This window comes from Muntiacus reevesi, chromosome 1 (genome assembly GCF_963930625.1).
Source record: "Muntiacus reevesi chromosome 1, mMunRee1.1, whole genome shotgun sequence".
NCBI classification, from domain to species: Eukaryota; Metazoa; Chordata; class Mammalia; order Artiodactyla; family Cervidae; genus Muntiacus; species Muntiacus reevesi.
The window spans coordinates 85,507,355-85,528,896 of record NC_089249.1 but is presented as its reverse complement, the minus strand read 5'-3'; the positions used below and the strand labels follow the sequence as shown (position 1 = coordinate 85,528,896).

Here is a 21,542-nt window from a genome sequence, read left to right as displayed (position 1 = left end):
CCCAGTTTGGGGGCTCAGGCAACTTTGTGGATGGTAGTGTTGGAGTTAATAAAACAGAAGAATGAATAGCAGCTTTGGGAGAAAAAAATGACTTAAGAGTTCAGCTTTATTCTCACTGAGTTAATGATAGTGACTATTGCCAATGAACCTTGGGATCCATACTACCCACTAAAAGATAAAACTTGTCCCTTTCAGGCCTTGCAAATTACAATGGAATTTTGTTTCTTGTTGTTTAGTCACTAAGTTATGTCTGACTCTTTTGTGACCCCATGGACTATAGCCTGCTAGGCTCCTCTGTTCATGGGATTCTCTAGGCAAGAATACTGGAGTGTGTGGCCATTTCCTTCTCCAGGGGATCTTCCCCACCCAGGGATAGAACCCACATCTCTTTCATTGGCAGGTGGATTCTTTACCACTGAGCCATCAAGGAAGCCCTACAATGGGGTTATCTCCCTATAAACCTATCATAAAGCAAAAATATCTTATCAAAAGGCATTTTGTATACCTAACCGACCAAACATTACAGCTTAGCCTAGGCTGCCTTACACATGCTCAGAACACCTAATTAGCCTACAACTGGGCAAAATCATCTAACACAAAGCCTATTTTTTTAATAGTGTGGAATATCTCATGTAATAATTTATTGACTGTTATACTGAAAGTGAAAAACAGAATGGTTGTATGGGTACAGAGTGGTTATAAATGTACCTGACTGGGAGCCCAGCATCACCAGAGAGTATTGCCCCATATCTCTAGTCCAGGAAAAGATCAAAATTCAAAATTCTGATCTGGTTTCCACTGAATGCATATCACATTCACACCATGGTAAAGTCCAAAAATCGTTAAGTGAAACCAGTAAGCTGAGACTGCTATTATAGAATGGTACAGTAGAAGCATTCTGCTTTGCTGGAGACTCAGCTTCCATTCTCAGAAAACACTGGAATATAAGAAAACGGGTTTTCGGAACAAACATTGAGTGGAAGATTTATTTGATCAGTGAACTTTTTTTTTAACCATGAAAACACCCTTTTGACTTGATAGCAGATACCAAGTTATATATATTTTACTATGAGTTCTTCATGGAAAATGGCAATCAGAAAGTCTCAACTGAAAGAAAAATTGAGGTTGTTTATGAGAAAGGTTTTTATAATAACTAAAGGGAAAATTGAAAGGAAAGAAGATTTTAAAAGAGGGAAAGGCGGCTACACAACAAGCCTGGGGAAGTAATGATTCTGAGGAGAGAATAATGTAAAATATAAGAGGATGATGGGTTTGGAGGGTGGAGGACAAAAACCAGGAAAATATGGAAAGAAGGAGTGAGAGGAGAAACTTTTTGAGGTTGGAAATTGAAGACAGTGATAATGGAGCAGATAGGAAGCAAAGAGAAAGGAGGTCTGGCAATGAAAAGCTCTCCAGGTTGAGGTAGTGGGTGGGGAGAAAAAAAGGGGAGATGACAGAGGGTGCAGAGGCAGCGGCGAGTGTTTGTGGGAGAGGGACCGAAGCAATCTGGGCGGAGCAGGTGGCGGAGGCAGCGCGGAGGCCTGGTCTTCCCAGGTTTGCTCCGCGCCAGGGGCAACTGGAATGGATAGCATCCTCGCCGAGATGATGGGTCCGGGCAGTGCGGGAAGACCTTAGGAAAACCAAGCAGGGACGGTAACTAGGACTGGGCTGGTCAGGGCCGGGAAATTCATGAAGAGGACTGCCAGCGGGTCCTGCTGCCGCCGCCGCTGCGACTGCGGCTGCTGCCGCCGCGCGGTCCGCCGGACGCACCACGCGCCCTACTGGTCCAGGGACGCGGCGCGAACACCGCCGTCCTCGCGGCAGTCTCCCGGCCGGGAACGACGGCATCCCGAGCCGGCCGGGAGCTGGGCAGCAGCGGCCGAGGAGGAAGAGGCAGCCGCGGCAGCCGCACCCTGGATGAGGTGAGCGCACCGCGGGAGCCCGGGAGGCTGCGGACTGCGCCGGCAGTGGCGGCGCCCGAAGCGCTGGTTTAGGGGAACCGCCTTCGGGCCTGGGAATCAGGGCTGGAGACCCGGGCGCTTCGGAGGGGTTGACACAGAATGACATTAGTTTGGAGAAGGTTGAAGGGCACGGCTGGGGCCTGGGGGATGATGGGGCTGGTGGCCGGGGCGGAGGGGGCGAGACAGTAGGGAGTTGCCTGGAAATACAGGTGTGGCGCTGGATTGGCTCGGGACTAAAGCTTAGGAAAGTCAGTCTCTACCCCAAGGTCTTTGCTTAACGTGTAGTCAAGGGCTCTGTAGGCGGAGATGAGATTGAAGGCCGTGCCTGCTGGGTCAAGTCAAACAAGAGATGAACACAGGATTCAGAAGGCCATGCCAGGCTGAAAGCACTAGGGATGCTAAAAGAAGATAAAGGACCAGGAAATGCATGTGGGGGTACAGTTGAAAGCATTGCCTTATCTTATACCTGTCCCCCCCACCCCGACCCTCCCCGCCCCATCTTAGATACAGACAGCATACAGGGTGGGGTAGTGATGGTTCCTGCTTCCTAGGCTCTCTTTCCCTGAAGACCTGGGCCCTGCCTCTTGGCTGGCTGGATGATGCCTAGCAGGACGAGCCCCACCTAAACCCAGTCACTTCCGTTGGAAGACCCGACCCATTAGGCCCAAATTTTCTTAGCAGCAGGAGGATGAAATTCTGCCGTATAATTTTTTTTTTTTTTTGGACAAGAGACAGATTGTGCTGCTGACTTCTTGAAATAAATCTTTTCCTGTTGGAGCATCTTTAGCTTATCCTTTAATGGGAAGCTAGTACTCATAAATCAAACTACAGGGCAATATTGATTTCAGCATGGAGGCTGCCATTAACTAACGGGGGATCTGAAAAAAAAATTCATTTCTGTAGGCCTGTTTCCTATGCATAAAATCAGAATTTGGGTCTTTTGAGTATTAGTTACAGATCTGCATATTAATAGGATCTGTATTTTGTGTTCAAGACTGTGTTGTATTTGTGAACGAGGAAACAATTTATTCAGACCCTTAATTGTGTTTATTCATCACACTGTTCATTGTTCGTTTGAGAAAACTGAGTCAGGCAATTCAGTTAACAGCGCTTAAAGGAATCACAATTATGAAGAAATCCAAGATAAATTACTGCCCTGAAAGATGGAAGCAGGCAAGAAGTAGTCATTATTTATTCTTTATAAAGTGGAATTTTAGCCCAAATATAATTACTTTTTAAACATGTTCTATCAAGGGTGTGTTGAATATTTTTCAACAATACTCTGGAAATTTGTTTAAAGCCCCCCCCCAAATTAATCTGAATATATTTAAATTTTAAATTCTTCTTTACTATTTTATATATGCTAGAGTGAACACTTTTCATCAAAAGAAGCATTGCCATTGCAAAATTTTAAATGAGTCATGACTGTATCATAAACATGTGATTTTTCTGTCTTTGGTAACAAATTTGTTGGGTTAAAATTAGGTTCTCTAAATTGTGACTTAATTGTTAAAATAGATGGATATGCTTTTGTTATTCCCTTAATAATTATTCATCTGACAGATCTCTACATTCATCTTAGTTGATGTGATGATGAGCCTTGAAATGTTTTTAAACATTTCAGGAATGCCCTGAAGTCAGAAACTTCACTGAGGTTGATGCTACTGTGACCTCATTTAAAAATCGGATCTCCAGGAATGTGCAACATACTTTTAAAAACATACCTATCTTAGCTCTAGTACTAGAAGTTTATGAGTATTAGAGGCTTGCACTTAGGAGAAAGTATCTTTGGTATCCAGTTTTCTAACTCCCGATCAACTAAAAATGTGAGAAAGCAGCTCATTTTTTTATATTTTAATTTCTTTTTAATTGGAGGATAATTGCTTTACAATATTTTGTTGGTTTTTGCAATACATCAACATGAATCAGCCATAGATATATGTATGTTCCCTCCCTCTTGAACTCCTTCCCACCCCCCCACCCCATTCCACCCCTCTAGGTTGTCACAGAGCAAGTGATTTGAGCTCTATTATACAGCAAATTTCCACTGGCTACCTAATTTTACATATTGTAATGTATATGTTTCAATGCTACTGTCTCGATTCATCCCATACTCTCCTTCCCTCACTGTGACCACAAGTCTGTTCTCTATGTCTGTGTCTCCATTGCTGCCCTACAAATAGATTCATCGGTACCATCTTTCTAGATTCCATATATAAGCATTAGTATATGACATTTGTTTTTCTCTTTCTGACTTACTTAACACTGTATAATAGGCTCTAGATTCAGCCCCCTCATTAGAACTAACTCAAATGCACTCCTTTTTATGGCTGAGTAACAGTCCATTGTATGTATGAAAGCAGCTCATTTTAATTCAGTGTTTTTAAATCAAGCAATGATGGTGGAGGTCAGTACAAAATTGGATGCAAACTACCCTCAGGTAGTCAAGAACCTATAGTTCTAAACTCTGCTTACCTAGGTAACTACAGTGTGGAATAAGTGTTATAATAGTAAGATGGACTATGGAAAATAAATAAATAAATGCAAACACCTCTCCAAGGAAAGCTGACTCTGTCCCAAGAGACCATGCAAGGTGGCATTATTGTGCAAACTGTGCTTTAGTTGTTGAGTCTGTTTCTCAGACTGATTATTAAATTCACATGTCTACTATATAAAGCCAGGATGGCAAATTACTAATTTACAATGAGGAGTCATCTTAAGGAACTAGATCCTCTTTTTATGTCAGTGGGTTCTCTTGGCATACTTGCCACATTTGGAAGTGAAATTGTAATTAAAAGGTTGTTTGTGAAACTTGGATTTAGAATTGCTGTTGTGTGTGTGTGCTCAGTTGTGTCCGACTCTTTGCAACCCTATGGACTATAACCCTCTAGGCTCCTCTGTCTATGGGAGTTTTTAGGCAAGAATACTGGAGTGGGTTGCTATTTCATGCTCCAAGGGATCCTCGTGGCCCAGAAACCAAACCTGAGCCTCCTGTTTCTCCTGCATTGGCAGGTGGATTCTTTACCACTGAGCCACCTGGAAAGCCCAAATTTAGAATCAGGAGAACTAATCAGTGGATTCTAAATTAAGGAAAAATAGCTTTGAACAGAGTATCAGAGGATACAAATGGGTTCTTTCTTCCCTGGATGGTGAGTGTCATTAAGGATCAACCTCTCTTCTTATGTGGACCTTCTTTTTTTCTCTGACATGCTGATATTTTCAGGTAATAGTTTGTTTGGTTTGGGAATCTTGATGTCTGTTTCAAGTGCCTGCACATTTCTGCTCTGAATCAGTTTATCTTCACTGTCAAGTTTAAATTCCAAATGGCAAGGTGATTTTGCTTAGGTAAAAGTCATCATGGGAAAAAAAAAAGTCATCATGGGGATAGGGAAATGTGGTTGGGAGACGTTGCTAAAGCCCCTATAAGCTGGTAATATGAACCATGTGGTTAATGGCAACTGGATACAATGCTAAGAGGCAGAGAATTAGAGAGGGCTTCACACACACACAGGAGATGAACTCTTTCTAGCCTAGCAAGATAAGGAAGCTGGAGTTGGGTGGGAAGTAAATTTTAGCAGAGGGTATAAGCAAATGTATGGCCTTGGGAATACATTCATGGTCTCTTCAGGTGAAACCCATGCTGTGCTAGAACTTTTCTATGATAATTTAATTCAGAGGTGACCCTCTTGTAAGTACACAACTATTTCAAAAAGAAGAATTAAGTGAGTTGCCTGCTGATGGTAATGCGCTTCAATGTGCACTTGTTTTTGCCCCCTTTTAAAAAATTTTATTGAAGCATATTTGATTTACAATCTTGTGTTAATTTCTGATGTACAGCGAAGGAACTATGTTTAATATTCTATAATGTGCACTTGTGAAGCCTAGCAGATTGCACATTCTAGATGGATAGCCTGGAACCAGTAGACAGATGTCAGAATTAAGGGTGAGGGATGATGTCAGAGAAGGATCAGTGCATTTCTAACATCAAACGTCAGCCATTATGTCTCTTTAGCCATCTCTCTTTTTGTTATTTTTTTTTTTTACTGCTTTATTGAGATATAATTGACATAGAATAAACTGGGCAAATTTAAAATGTACAATCTGAAAAGTTTATATACATTTATGTAGGTATATATTTGTGAAATATATATATGTATATATTTGTGAAAGCATTACATGTCCATCATCCTAAAAAGTTTTCTTTTGCCCTCTTATAATCCCTACATTCTGTAACCTTCTGCCCCACTAACACACAGGAAACCACTGTTCCTTTTGTCACTCCATGATAGTTTGCATTTTCTATAATTTTATATAAGTGGGATCATACAGTATGTATTCTTTGTTTTTGCCTGGCTTCTTTCACACACTTATTACTTAACTCATAGTTATTTTAAGATTTATCCATGCTGTTGTAGATAGTAATCATTCATTTTCTTTCATTGCTGAGAAGTATTCCATTGTATGGATAAGCCACAGTTTATTGATTCACTAACTGTTGGCTATTATGAATGTGTAATGTGGCTATTATGAATGCAGCTGCTTTGAATACTGGGTACTAGTCTTTGTGTGTGCATATGCTTACATTTCTCTTGGATGAATTTCTAGGAGTAGAACAGTAGGTATATGTTTAACTTTTTAAGAAATTGCAAAATTCTGTGTCAAAGGTATTTTACCTTTTACATTCCCAGTAGAGATGTATGAAGGTCCCTATTTCTCCACATCCTTGCCAACATTTGTTACTGTCTTATTTATTATGGCCATTCTAGTAAATGTGAAATCTGCATTTCCCATTGACTACTGATGTTGAACATCTTTTCATGTGCTTTATTATTATCTATATATTTTTATGCAGTGTTTGTTGAAATTTTTTGCCCATTTTAATGGAGTTGTTTGCTTTTTTTATTGTAAAATTTGAGTTCCCTATTCTAAATATAAGTTTTATTATATATGTACCTTTGAATATTTTCTCCCAATCTACAGTTTGTCTTTTCATTTTAGTAACAGTGTCTTTTTAAGGCCAGAAGTTTTAAAAACTTTACTAAAGTAAGTCCAGACTGTCACATTTTTCTTTGAAGATTTTGCTTTTAATATTATTAATATACCTAAGAAACCATTACTTAACCCAAGGTCACAAAAATCTTCTCCTATGTTTTCTTCTAGGAGTTGCATAGTTTCATGTTTTACATTAAGGTCTATGATCCATTTTGAGTTAACTTTTGTATATAGTACAAGATTTTGACCAAGGTTCATTTTTTGCATATAGTGTTCTTTCAGCACTGTTTATTAAGAAATCTATCCTTTCTCCATTAAATTGCCTTGATACTTTTACTGAAATCAATTGACCGTTGTATTTGTTGTTCAGTCATTAAGTCTTGTCCAACTCTGTGACCCCATGAACTGCAGCACACCAAACTTCCCTGTCCTCACTATCTCCTGGAGTTTGCTCAAATTCATGTCCATTGAGTCAATGATGCCATCCAACCATCTTATCCTCTGTTGCCCCCTTCTCCTCCTGCCCTCAATCTTTCCCAGCGTCAGGGTCTTTTCCAGTGTCAGCTCTTTGCATCAGGTGGCCAAAGTATTGGAGCTTCAGCCTCAGCATCAGTCCTTCCAATGAATACTCAGGGTTGGTTTCCCTTAGGATTGACTGGTTTGATCTCCTTGCTGTTCAAGGAACTCTTTAAGAGTCTTCTTCAGCACCACAGTTCAAAAGCATTAATTCTTCAGTGCTCAACCTTATTTATGGTCCAACTCTTACATCTTTACATGACTACTGGAAAAACCACAGTTTTGACTAGATGGACCTTTGTTGGCAAAGTGATTATCTCTGCTTTTCAATATGCTGTCTAGGTTTGTCATAGCTTTACTTCCAAGAAGCAAGTGTCTTTTAATTTCATGGCATAGTTATTGTCCACAGTGATTTTGGAGCTCAAGAAAATAGTCTGTCACTGTTTCCACTTTTTCCATGTACATGTGACTCTATATCTGATTTTTCTATTCTAGTCCATTTATCTATTTGTCTATCTTTGGGCCAATACTCTACTATTAATATATCTTGATTACTATAGTTTTGTAAGTCTTGAAATAATGTAGTGCAATTCTCCAATTTCATTTTGGCTGTTCTAGGTTCTTTGCATTCCCATATACAGTTTAGATTCCAATTATCAATACAGATAAAAAGTCTGCTGGGAATTTGAATGGGATTGTACTGAAGTTTATATATTAATTTGGGAAGAATTGATATTTTTAACAATACTGAGTCTTCTGATCCATAACATGGTATATCTCTTCACTTATTTAGATCAGTGGTTCTCAAACAGGGACAGTTATGCCTCACAAAGGACATTTGACACTATCTGGATGCATTTTTGATTATCCTAACTACAGCAAAGGTGATTCTGGCATTTAGTAAATAGAAGTCAGGAATACTGGTTGACACCCTACATTGCACAGAATAGTTCTAACACTCACTGGGTTGGCATCTCTTGTTGCGGAGCACAGGCTCTAGGGCTCCTGGACTTCAGTAGCTGTGGTGTGTGGGCTCAAGGGTTGCAGCTCCTGAGCTCTAGCCCACCGGCTCAATTGTTGTGGGGCCTGGGCTTAGTTGCTCCATGGCATGTGGAATCTTCCTGGACCAGGGATCAAACCCATGTCTCCTGCATTGGCAGGCGGAGGCAGATTCTTACCACTGAGCCATCAGGGAAGCCCTATATTGGTCTTTGTATACTGATCTTAAACCCTGTTCAGTTCAGTTCAGTTGCTCAGTCGTGTCCAACTCTTTGCGACCTCATGAATCACAGCATGCCAGGCCTCCCTGTCCATCACCAACTCCTGGAGTTTACTCAAGCTCATGTCCATCAAGTCGGTGATGCCATCCAGCCATCTCATCCTCTGTTGTCCCCTTTTCCTCTTGCCCCCAATCCCTCCCAGCATCAGAGTCTTTTCCAATGAGTCAGCTCTTCACATGAGGTGGCCAAAGTATTGGAGTTTCAGCTTCAGCATCAGTCCTTCCAATGAACACCCAGGACTGATCTCCTTTAGGATGGACTGGTTGGATCTCCTTGCAGTCCAAGGGACTCTCAAGAGTCTTCTCCAACATCATAGTTCAAAAGCATCAATTTTTGGCACTCAGCTTTCTTAACAGTCCAACTCTCACGTCCATACATGACCACTGGAAAAACCATAGTCTTGACTAGATGGACCTTTGTTGGCAAAGTAATGTCTCTGCTTTTTAATATGCTATCTAGATTGGTCATAACTTTCCTTCCAAGGAGTAAGTGTCTTTTAATTTCATGGCTGCAATCACCATCTGCAGTGATTTTGGAGCCCAGAAAAATAAAGTCTGACACTGCTTCCACTGTTTTGCCATCTATTTCCAATGAAGGGATGGGACCAGATGCCATGATCTTAGTTTTCTGAATGTTGAGCTTTAAGCCAGCTTTTTCACTCTCCTCTTTCACTTTCATCAAGAGGCTCTTTAGTTCTTCTTCCTTTCTGCCATAAGGGTGGTGTTATCTGCATATCTGAGGTTATTGATATTTCTCCTGGCAATCTTGATTCCAGCTTGTACTTCTTCCAGCCCAGCGTTTCTCATGATGTACTCTGCATATAAGTTAAATAAGCAGGGTGACAATACACAGCCTTGACGTACTCCTTTTCCTATTTGGAACCAGTCTGTTGGTTCATGTCCAGTTCTAACTGTTGCTTCCTGACCTGCATATAGGTTTCTCAAGAGGTGGGTCAGGTGGCCTGGTATTCCCATCTCTCAGAATTTCCCACAGTTTATTGTGATCCACACAGTCAAAGGCTTTGGCATAGTCAATAAAGCAGAAATAGATGTTTTTCTGGAACTCTCTTGCTTTTTCAACAATCCGGCGGATGTTGGCAATTTGATCTCTGGTTCCTCTGCCTTTTCTAAAACCAGCTTGAACATCTGGAAGTTCACAGTTCACATATTGCTGAAGCCTGGCTTGGAGAATTTTGAGCATTACTTTACTAGCGTGTGAGATTCTTAAATCCTGTAGCTTTGCTAAATTCATTGTCTAGTTCTAGTAGATTTTTCTTTTGTAGATTCTGTAGAATTTTATACATAAGAATATGTCATCCACACAGAGGAAGAGGGAGGGAGGGAGAAAACCTTCTTTCTTTCTTTCCAATCTCTATGTCTTTTATATATTTATTTAGTTTGTCTCATTGCAGCACAAAGTTGAATTGTAATAGTAAAAGCAAACATACTTTGCCTTGTTCCTGATCTTAAGAAGAAGGCATTCATTCTTTTACCATTAAGTATAATGTCTCCTATACATTTTTCATAGGTACTTTTCATCAGATTGAGGAAGTCCTCTTCCATTCATAATTTTCTGAGAGTTTTCACTAGGAATGAATGTTTGATTTTACATCTGAATGAGATACTATGTAATTTTTCTTTTTGATTAATATGATAATTACATTGATTCTTTAAAGAATGCTAAAATTAACATTGAGATCCTGGAATAAATGCCACTTAGTCATGATATATTATCCTTTCTATATTGTTGAATTGGAGCTGCAAAAATTTTGCTAAGGATTTTTGCATCTATATTCAGGAGGGATGTTGGTTTGTATTCTTCACTTTGTCTGGATTTTGTGTAAGGATAATTTTTTCCTAATAAAATGAGTTGGGAAGTAATCCCCCTTCTTCAATTTTTAGGGGAGAATTTGTGGAGAATTGGCATTATTTCTTCCTTAAATGTTTGATGAACTTCTAAGGAAAATTATTAGCATAATGTCTTCAATCTTCATCTGTGAGATAGCAGCATGTGTCAGAACTCTGTTCTTTTTTAAGGCTGAATAATATACCATTATATGTATGTATCATATTCTGTTTATCCATTGATTCGCTGATGGCCATCTGGGTTGTTCCACATTTGACCATTTTGGCTATTCCACATTTGCTATGTTGGCCTTCCCAAATTCCTAGCTTTACTTCAACTTAGGGAGATGACTAGGCTCTGCCTTGATTTCCTCTCTTATCATTACCAACTATAAACTTTCTCTAAGAAGTAAACTAGGGCAATTGTGTGCTTCACTTCTTTGGTTTATCTATTGTCTGGGATCACTATCTGTGTTGACTATTATCCAGTGTCTGAAAATCTTTCTTTCATATATTTTGTCCAGGTTTTCAGTTATTTCCATCAGAGTTGTGTGGTAATAAACATGTGCACTGTTACTTCATGCTGTTTGGAAGTAAAATTGTCTTTCTAGTTATCTTTTAATTGAATTTTTCAAACCTGGCTACACATTTGAATTATCTAGGGAGGTTTAAAAAAAAACTGAGGTACAGGCTCCACTCTAGACCAATTAAATCAGACTCTTTCAGACTGAAGTCCTAACCTCATATACAAAAGCACTCGTGTACAGCAAGTTTAGAGAACCACTGAATTAAACATATAAAAAATAAATTGTGTTCTGTCACTCCAACCAAGACAAAAGGTGGTTGAATTTTTGTTTTTGTTAAGCAGTGTGGAGCTATAGAATGTTTTAAAGCAGGACACTGATGTATGTAGATCTTTGTTTTAGAACTATAGGTGTGACAGTTGTATGGGAGGTGAGGTGAAGTGGGTTGACTGAAAAGATGGGATAACAAAGAAGATGTTATGGATGGTTTGGGGTCTGAGGTTATGAGCTCTGAACTTAGTGATAGCAGGAACAGTGAAGAAGGGATACATTTGAGAATTTCTGAGGTAGGGTTGATGGCACTTGTTAATCAATGAAGTATGGGAAATGAAGAAGAGAAAGGAAACAAGAATTACTCTTAAATTTCTAGGTCAACTATGGAATGATTACTAATGTCATGTACTGAGGGATAATATGGTATGAAAAGTAGATATCAGGGAAATGAATTGCTTTCATGTGGGACATCCAGAAGGAGACGCCTTACAGAACTATATCCTGACCACTAAATTTTTCTGTAGCATAAAAGAGAGAAAACATTTAAGAGTATATCTTTTGAGTGTGTTGTATGATTTTGAACAGATGTTCAAACAGATGTATCTTTCTGCTTTTATCTGACTTAGGTTAATATTAAAATCTGTTTGCATTTCTTAGGCATATATCAGCTTACATGAGAGTAAAGTTGATGTCTCCTAGGTGACAAGATATCTCATCAGGGATTATTGCAGACATTTGTTACTCTTTTTCTTTCTTTTTTATTTTTTGGCTTTTTTATCTTTTGATGGGGAGACATTTATTCATTCCTCCTTTCTTTGGACAATAACTCTACATTTTCCTTTGGGGAATTACCTCTTCTTTGCCATTGCTTTATTAAAATTTTGATGGAACATTCTGCCCTCTTCTAGATAGATGAGGGTAATGAACCCACAGTAGTACCACCTAACTCTCTACATTAACATTGTGTCTTCATGGAGCAACACAAGAGTGGAAAAAATGGTTGGGACCAATTGGTTTCTTCTTGTTACCTGGGTTCTTACTGCTTCCCTACTTCTGTCCTTTCTGAACCTGTTGTTGTTTTTTTTTTTAACTGTTCTGTTGATTCTCTAGGTCTCCCCTTTCTGTACTGTCTTTTTAGAAATTAAATTTAGCCAAATTTAGTTCATTCATCTTTTAAAAAATTATATATTCAATGTCAGGCATAATTCTAGATGCTAGAATAGAATGAAGAATAAGATTATCTGTTAAAGGCTCTACCCTCACAAGCTTAAGTTTAATGAAACTGTATCAGGACTGGTGAGGAGATAGACAGTAAACAAGTAAATATACAAATAAAGTGATTTCTCATACTAATAAGACTTAAAAGAAAAATAAACTTAAGCCAGTGGTTAGAAAGGAACTGAGGCAGATGTTGTTGTTTGGTTGCTAACTTGTGTCCGACTCTTTGTGATCCCTGGACCGTAACCCACCAGGCTCCTCTTTCCCTGGGCTTTTTCAGGCAAGAACACCGGAGTCACCATTTCCTTCTCTAGAGGATCTCCCCAACCCAGAGATCAAACTTGGCGGGCAGATTCTTTATCACTGAGCCACCAGAGAAGCTCCAAGAGGCAGACAATGGGAGAACTGCAATTGTAAAACTCCTAAGGTAGAAATAAGCTTGTTACGCTTGAGCAACACAAAGAAGACCAGGGCAGCTGGAACATGCTAAACAAAAAGGAGAGTGGCAAAAAGATAAGGGAGATGAAGTGGGCTGGGTTAGGTACATGAGACCGTGTAGGCCATAATAGGAAGTTGATTTTATTCTAAGGACATTGGGAAACCAGGAAGCAGGAGCATTATATGATCTGGAAAATGTTTTAAAATATCACTCTGCTATTGCAATACAGACTTTAGGAGTGAAAGAGTGCTTCTAACGGTAGAAGCAGGAAGGGAGCTCTGAAAACTATCCTAGTAAATGAACAGATATAAGAAAATGGTGATTTAAGTCATGGCAGCAGCAGTGGAGCTGATAAGAAGTGAACAAATTCAGAGTATGTTTTGGAGGTAGAGCCAACAGGATTTGTTGGTATACTGGATGAAAAGAATGAAGTTTAGAAGTGAGGTATTACATGCCTTTCAAAAAAGAGTAATTTAAATCTAAAATTGCTCTAAAAATTAAGTCTTTAAATAGAAAAAAATTTTAATGTCAGCTTTTAAAAAAGAGTAATTTATTCTCCATAGTCTCGGGAATTAGTTTGGGGATGGGCTTTGACTCAAGTTAATCCAGACAGGGTTCTTCAGGAGCCTCCTGAAAGTGGCAGCCTTTCTGATGATGAAACTTGAAGAAGAATGTAGGCCTGGGACTGCTGGTAGACAACTTGCTAAACTTTTCAGATGCTGAGAAGAAAGTTAGCACAGAAAACAATTGAGAGGAGGGGAGGGAAAATCCCTTATTGGAGTCTCTGAATTAAGCTGTATTTGAAACCTCTGGTTGAGGTTTTTGCTTAACTTCAGTTGAAGTTTTATCCCCTATCAGCATGAGGGTGGTGGTGGTTAGGTGGGGGGACAAAAGGATGGTGGTCATGCCCACGGGGAAGACTCTTTGTTGTTGTTCAGTTGCTCAGTTGTGTCCAACTCTTTGCTACCCCATGGACTGCAGCATGCCAGGCTCCCCCTTCTATCACCATCTCCCGGAGCTTGCTCAAACTCATGTCCATTGATTTGGTTATGCCATCCAACTATCTCATCCTCTGTTGTCCCCTTCTCCTCCTGTCTTCAGTCTTTCCCAGCATCAGGGTCTTTTGTAATGAGTCAGCTCTTTACATCAGGTGGCCAGAGTATTGGAGTTTCAGCTTCAGCATCAGTCCTCCATGATGCTTCATAAATATTCAGGATTGATTTCCATTAGGATTGACTGGTTTGATCTCCTTGCATTCTAAGACACTCTCAAGAATCTTCTCCAACACAACAGTTCAAAAGCATCAATTCTTTGGTGCTCAGCATTCTTTAAAGTCCAACTCTCATGTCCATACATGACTACTGGAAAAACCATAACATTGACTAGACAGACCTTTGTCAGCAAAACAATGTCTCAGCTTTTTAGTATGTTGTCTAGGTTTGTCATAGCTTTTCTTCCAAGGAGCAAGTGTCTTTTAATTTCATGGCTGCAGTCACCGTCTGCAGTGATTTTGGAGCCCAAGAAAATAAAGAGAAGAAGACCTTGTATAATATTAAAAAATCCTATCCCAGAGGGTTGTATATGTTGACCAGTTCTTGGTGGGAAGATGTAGCAGGCAAGGAAATGGTTGCCTCAGGGTACCACAGCCTCTTCTAGTTACTTGCTCTCAGACTTGTTTGCCAGAGCAGCCTCATGAGTATAGGGGATTTGTACTGGATCTCAAACAGGTTCCACACAGTGTTCTGTGATTTAGATGTTTGATCACTGATATCTATGGCATTGGCATTGGCATTGTTATCATTACTACATGTATAATTTTGTTATTAATAATGTTTGTTGAGTACTGGCTACATACCAGCATTATATATATCTTAAAACCACGTATAAGCATAATCTCATTTAATCCTCACTACAATTCTGTGAGAAAGATGCTATTATCATCCCTGCTTTTTTTTAAGAAAGGTTAAATATTTTGACAAGACCACACAGTTTAAAATGGTGGCAGTGGTGCTCAATTGGCAAGTGCTAAATTTTTGTTTCATGTGCCTCAGAGTCATTATTTTTGTTCATTTTATATGCTTTAAAATCTCTTTCCTTTTAATGATTCTTGAACCGCTTTTCCTTAAAAAAAAAAAAATCAAAGCAAACAAAAGCAACAAAAAGCCTTTGGTAGAGCTTAGACAAACATGGTTCCATCTCCAAATTAGCATAACAAGTGTGAAGTGTCATCTGTTTTAAAATAATAACCTGCATTACTAAACTCTGACCTTGCAAGGATTTGCTTTCAGTTCAAATGGCAAAATGCCTGCAGGTCAACACAGAGAAACGAATGACCTGTTTACAACAAAAGGGTATACCTAGACATGAGCGAGAGTGTATCGAAAAGCATCAGATAGCTTCATATTCAGGTTAATAAAATTGGGTGAATCGCACATTTCAAAAGAGAATCTGGGACACTGTGCAAATAACAAAGAGCAAACTGGGCTCACTGCCCAGAACAGTGGGCACATGTGTTCACATAATGGGGGGCTTTTGTCCACTGTGTATGTGCTCATGCACACCCACATTTAATCATACAACATTTGCTCAGAGAAAGTAGAGCCAATAACAGAAATGCTAACATGAACAAGTGACCTCAGTGTACAAACAGAAGCAGTACCATATTTTGGCATCCTTTTAGTCTCCATAACATTCCAATCCACACTTTTTTGCCTCACTGCTGTGTAAATCTTGACTTTGAAATCACTAACTAAATATTGAATATAAAATGCATAGACTTATTGTTGTCTCAATAAGAAGAGTTTTCATGAATTTCACATATCTTCTGAAAGAAAAAGAGTCTGCTTAGATAGTGTATTCTATAGAATACACAAAATGTATGATCCTACAAAAGAACTACTTATCATTTCCTTCATTTTCACCATAAATCTCCTTTCCAGTTGTACAGCCTTAAGTAAGGGCTCTTAATTCTTTGTCCTTTCTTACTGTAAGAAGAATAATAGCTTCTTTGTGAATGAAAGGACAGGATCTATAACTCTGCAGCATGACCTAGGATTGAGGGAAGGTTCAGGACTATGTGTATCAGTTACCTATTGATGCATAGAAAACTACTCCAAAACTTAGGATCTGTGATGGTTAATTTTATGTGTCAACTTGACTGGATCACAAGGTGCCCAGATGCTGGGATAAACATAATTTGTGGGTGAGTCTGTGAGGGTGTTTTTGGACATAATCGGTATTTGAAATCTGTTGGCTGAGTAAAGCAGGTTACCTCCCCCACAATGTAGTTGGGCACCATCCCATCCACTGAGGACCTAAACAGAACAAAAATATGGAGGAAGGGAGAATTTACTCTGTCTGTCTCTGCTGACTACTGAGCAGAGTCCGTAGGACTGGGACTTACACAGTGGGCCCACTAGGTCTCAGAACACCGCCACCAGGTTTCTTGGGTTTCCAGCTTCCAGACAGCAGATACTGGGATTTCTCAGCCTCTGTAATAATGTGAGCCAAACATTTATAAGAAATCTCTTTCTAATACCAAGAGTGTGATTACCAAAGATTATCAGGGGCCCTCTTGGAGATTGCCTACCACAGGCTGCATCTGTTACCTGAACTCCTGGAAATTAGAGGAACAACAAGGTATATACCTTCCCTTCCTTCCTTCTGGAATGAGACTGTTGCAAATGAAGCACAAAAAAATCAAGGAGAAGTGTCGCCAGAGCTGAGGCTGAACACTATGCCAAGCTATGTATGTCATGTTAAAGATTTTTGACTGTATCCTCAGAACAAGAAAAACCTCAGACTTGGCTCACTCAGTCAGCTCTCCCAGCACCGCTGGAAGATATTGCTGGCAGTGACTGGCTCTGTCTCTGCCTTCCCTAGAAGAAAGCCAGACACAGAGTCTGGCCCTAGGCGAAGGGACTGTTGAGAACCTGACAAAGAGTTCACTTCTCCAGGCTAAGTTTCAGAGCGAGGCAAGCACATGCCTGGTGCCTACAGAAGGCCTAGAAGGAAACATCAATTTTGAAGCAGGTCAGGTGTGATATCTCACACAGGGGAATGTTGGTGACTGTGAATGCCTGGACCGTTTATGTCCCAGCTGAAGGCCCACAAGGTATTAATACATTGTAAGGCTGATTCTGTAAGATAGGTTCTGCCAGCAGGGGGCACCTGTAGGTGATTTGCACTGTCCCTCCATCAGGTCTGGTACTCACGGGTGAGCCGCTCTTGCCAGAGGAGTTGCTGAATCACCAAGTTGTGTCCGAGCCTTTGTAATCGAATGGAATGCACAACGCCGGTCTTCCGTGTCCTTCACTATCTTCCAGAGTTTGATGAAGTGTCCTACGCAGCTGGAATTCACTATAGCCTTTCTGAGGATGTCACATGGCTACTTTGATTTCCAGAGCCAACAGCACTTCATGTGACAGGAAGACAAGGTGAGGCAGGTTTGGCTTTTGAGTTGAGTGGGCAGGTACCTCAAACTGAGACCTGGGGCTCAGGATTTTCTAAAAACATAGTTTCTTGAAAATTCCATTCTGGTTACATTAGCAGCAACTCATGAGACAAACTTTTTTTGTTTTTCCCCTCTTCCAACATCTCCCTTTCTCATCTGTTCTACCATTTCCCTGATGCCCTATAAAACCCAGAAACGTTCTGTTGAGCCTTGAAACTATTTGGCAAGGTGGTTGCAAGAGCTGGCCTTGGCTCAGATAATTGCTTTTGCCTTGTGGTGTCTTAGAGGTCCCACCTGATGTCTGGCAGTTCATTAATGCACAAAGAGATACTGCCAACAGGGTCAGCAGAACCCAGCACTAGAGAATATAAGTTTAGCTGTTGTCACACCATCTGGGATGAACCACAGGGAAGCAAGTGAAGCACTCACTCCCAGGATCATGCAAATGAGGGAGTTGATCCTGTCTTTATTTAAGATTTTGACATCTTATTCATTATGGATTTTTTGTGATAATTTTATTTTTTAAAATATTGTCCTTAAATATTGCATTTGTCCTGATTGCTGAGCTCTGGTCATCTTCTAAAATTTGCACCACAGGTGAGTACCCCTCCCCTCCTCTTAAGTCCAGCCCTGAACACCTTCACAGTTTTATTTATTTTTTACCTTCACAGTTTTAAATCAAAAGCTTGAACCAGTTAATCAGTCCATCAGCACCAGGACCTTCTGGCCTTGATATTTCCCTTCCCCTAAGTCTTGAGAATACAATAAAGCCAACAAATAGAGGATACAATAATTATTTTCTTTGTATCACAACTTTTGATTTAGAGTCAGCTAGCAGTTTAGGTCACTGGTTCATATGCAGCTAGAAGGACTTTGTGTGATCTTTGCTTCCCTAGGGGCTCAGATTGTAAAGAATATGCCTGCAACATAGGAGACCCAGCTTCAGTCCCTGGGTTGGGAAGATCTTCTGGTGAAAAGAATGGCTGCCTACTCCAGTATTCTTGCCTGGAGAATTGCAAGGACAGGAGTGTGCTACAGTCCATGGGGTCACAAAGACTCGGACACAACTGAGTGACTAACACACAGTACTTCTATACCTATGGGTATATCATAGACCTAGCCTAAAAAATGGGAAATACTTTTGTTATTTAAAGATTATTTTCATTGAAAGGAATAATAGTGGTTAGTATTGAGTGTGCTTCTTGTTTTACTAAACTGATATGGTCTAGAATGCAATTAACTTTTAAAAAAATGTTGTATTGCAGTACAGCCATTTAACAAACAGTGTTGTGATAGTTTCAGGTGACAAGCAAAGGGACCCAGCTATACATATACGCGTATCCATTCCCCCTCAAGCTCCCCTCCCATCCAGGCTGCCACATGACATTAAGCAGAGTTCCATGTGCTGTACCGTAGGTTCCTGTTGGTCCTCCATTTTAAACATAGCAGTGTGTGTGTGTCCATTCCAAACTCCCAAACTGTCTCTTTCCCTAGTCCTCACACCCCCAACCATAAGTTCCTTCTGTACGTCTGTGCATCTGTTTCTGTTTTGTAAGTAAGTTCATTTGTATTATTTCTTTTTAGAGTCCACATATGAGGGATGTCATACAATATTTCTTCTTCTCTCTGACATACTTCACTCAGTATGACACTGTCTAGGCCCATTCGTGTTGCAAAAAATGGTTTTATTTCATTCTTTCTAATGACTGAATAATATTCCACTGTATATGTGTACCACATCTTCTTTATCCATTCCTCTGTCAATGGACATTTAGGTTGCTTCTCGGTATTGTAAGCAATGCTGCAATGAACATTGGGGTGCATGGATCCTTTCAGATCATGCTTTTCTCTGGATATATGCACAGGAATGGGATTGCAGGGTCATATGGTAGCTCTGTTTTTAGTTTTTTAAGAAACCAGCATACTGTTCTCCATAGTGGCCATACCAATTTACATTCCCACCAACAGTGTAGGAGGGTTCCCTTCTCTCCACACTCTCTCCAGCATTTATTATTTGTGAATTTTTTGGATGATAGCCATTTGGCAGGTGTGATATATCATTGTAGTTTTGATTTACTTTTCTCTAATAATTTGTGGTGTTGGGCATCTTTTCATGTGCCTAGTGGCCATCTGTATGTCTTCTTTGGAGAAATGTCTATTTTGATCTTCTGCCCACTTTTTGATTGGGCTGTTTGTTTTGAGGCTGTTAAGTGTCATGAGCTGTTTGTAAATTGTGGAGATTAATCCCTTGCTGGTCACATCATTTGCAAACGTTTTCTCCCAGTCTGTGGGTTGTCTTTTCATTTTCATTGTTTCCTTTGCTGTGCAAAAGCTTATGGGTTTAAGTGGGTCCCACCTGTTTAGTTTTGCTTTTATTTCCTAGAATGGGATTAACTTTTACAGCCACTGTACTCATTTGAACTTTGTAAGGATGAAGGACTGTGGAGCTATGCTCATTTTTTGTCTAGGATTGCCAGATGTTTGATGTTGAGCTCCACAGCTCAGTAAGTTGGCTTCTTATATGCTAAGATGAAAATTAAAACAAAAGTGCATACACAAATGAGGGATTTTTCTCATTCAAAATTTTTTTCTTGATTGTATGAGGCTTTCTGAGGCTTTATCTCAATATTTCTGAACCATTGCCAGCTGGAAGAAAGGACAGACAGCTGGTCTAAACTGCTAAGAAATTGACTTCCTGTGGTTCTAAGTGTAGAAGAGGGAATTTGTCTTTGTTGTATATTTTGCCTTTGTCCTGGGAGTGATGTTTTGATGAGTCCTCTTGGTTGTGCAAATTTGAACCAAATAGCTAATCAGGGAGAGCTCCTGATTTTAATTAAATAACTCAAGGCAAATATGTCAATCAGAATTCTGTTTAATAGTGACGAAAGTTAACCTGGGAGAGGTGGAATATTCTTTTACATAATATCAGCAATAATAAGTTTAGTTATTCTTAGGATATACATGACTTCCCAGATGGCTCAGTGGCAAAAGAATCCGCCTGCCAAGCAGGAGACACAGGTTCAATGCCTGCGTCAAGAAGATCCCCTGGAAATGGAAATGGAAACCCACTCCAGTATTCTTGCCTGGGAAATCCCATGGACAGAGGGGCCTGGTGGGCTACAGTCCATGGGGTCACAGAGGTGAAACAGGATTGAGTAACTAAACAGCAGCAACAAGAGATACACACTGAAATATTTAGGGGTGAAGAGTCTGCATTTTCCATATGTCTCATCAGTAACTATGTTGCAGGGAGAGAGAGAAACAAATATGATAAAATGTTAACAATTGGTGACTCTAGTGAAGGATTTGTATCACTTCATTGTGCTGTTTTTGCAACTTTGCCATATGTTTAAATTTAAAAAAATTTTTCTCAAAATGAAAAGTTTTAAAAACTGATTCATGTTGTAGATAAATATTTATACCCATATATGAATATGTATATATACATATATATGACACATAACAGGGCTTCCTTGGTGGTTCAGACAGTAAAGAATCTGTCCCCTGGAGAAGGGAATGGCTACCCACTCCAGTATTCTTGCTTGGAGAATTCCATGGATAGAGGAGCCTGGCAGGCTATAGGGTCGCAAAGAGTTGGACATGACTGAGCTACTAATACTAATACTTAGTTGTAGTACCAACATGAAACATAGGCTTCCCAGGTGGCTCAGTGGGTAAAGTATCCGCCTGCAATCTGGGAGACCGAGGAGGCATGGGTTTGATTCTTGGGTTGTCAAGATCCCCTGGAGGAGGCATGGCAACCCACTCCAGTATTCTTGCCTGAAGAATTCCATGGATAGAGGAACAGGCTACAGTCCATAAGGTTGCAAAGAGTTGGACATGACTGATATGCCACATGTTTAAATTTTTTTTAATTTTCTCAAAATAGAAAGTTTTAAAAGCTGATTAATGTTGTAGATAAATATGTATACACATATATGAAAATATATGTGTATGTGTGTGTGAAACATAACATATATGTTTGTTATATATGTAATGGGATTGTTAGTGTCTGCCAGAATTTTAAAGCCAGAGAAATCCA

At 39.8% G+C, this 21,542-nt stretch overlaps 1 protein-coding gene across 1 annotated transcript in view; it reads left to right on the top strand.

The window, feature by feature from the left end:
* Positions 1-1,689: 1,689 nt before the first annotated feature.
* Positions 1,690-21,542, top strand: part of PDE4DIP (phosphodiesterase 4D interacting protein) — a 241,574-nt gene continuing 221,721 nt past the window's right edge. Inside the window, exon 1 of the mRNA XM_065905922.1 lies at positions 1,690-1,922. Coding sequence (XP_065761994.1) covers positions 1,690-1,922 — 233 coding nt within the window. The remainder of the gene's footprint in view (positions 1,923-21,542) is intronic.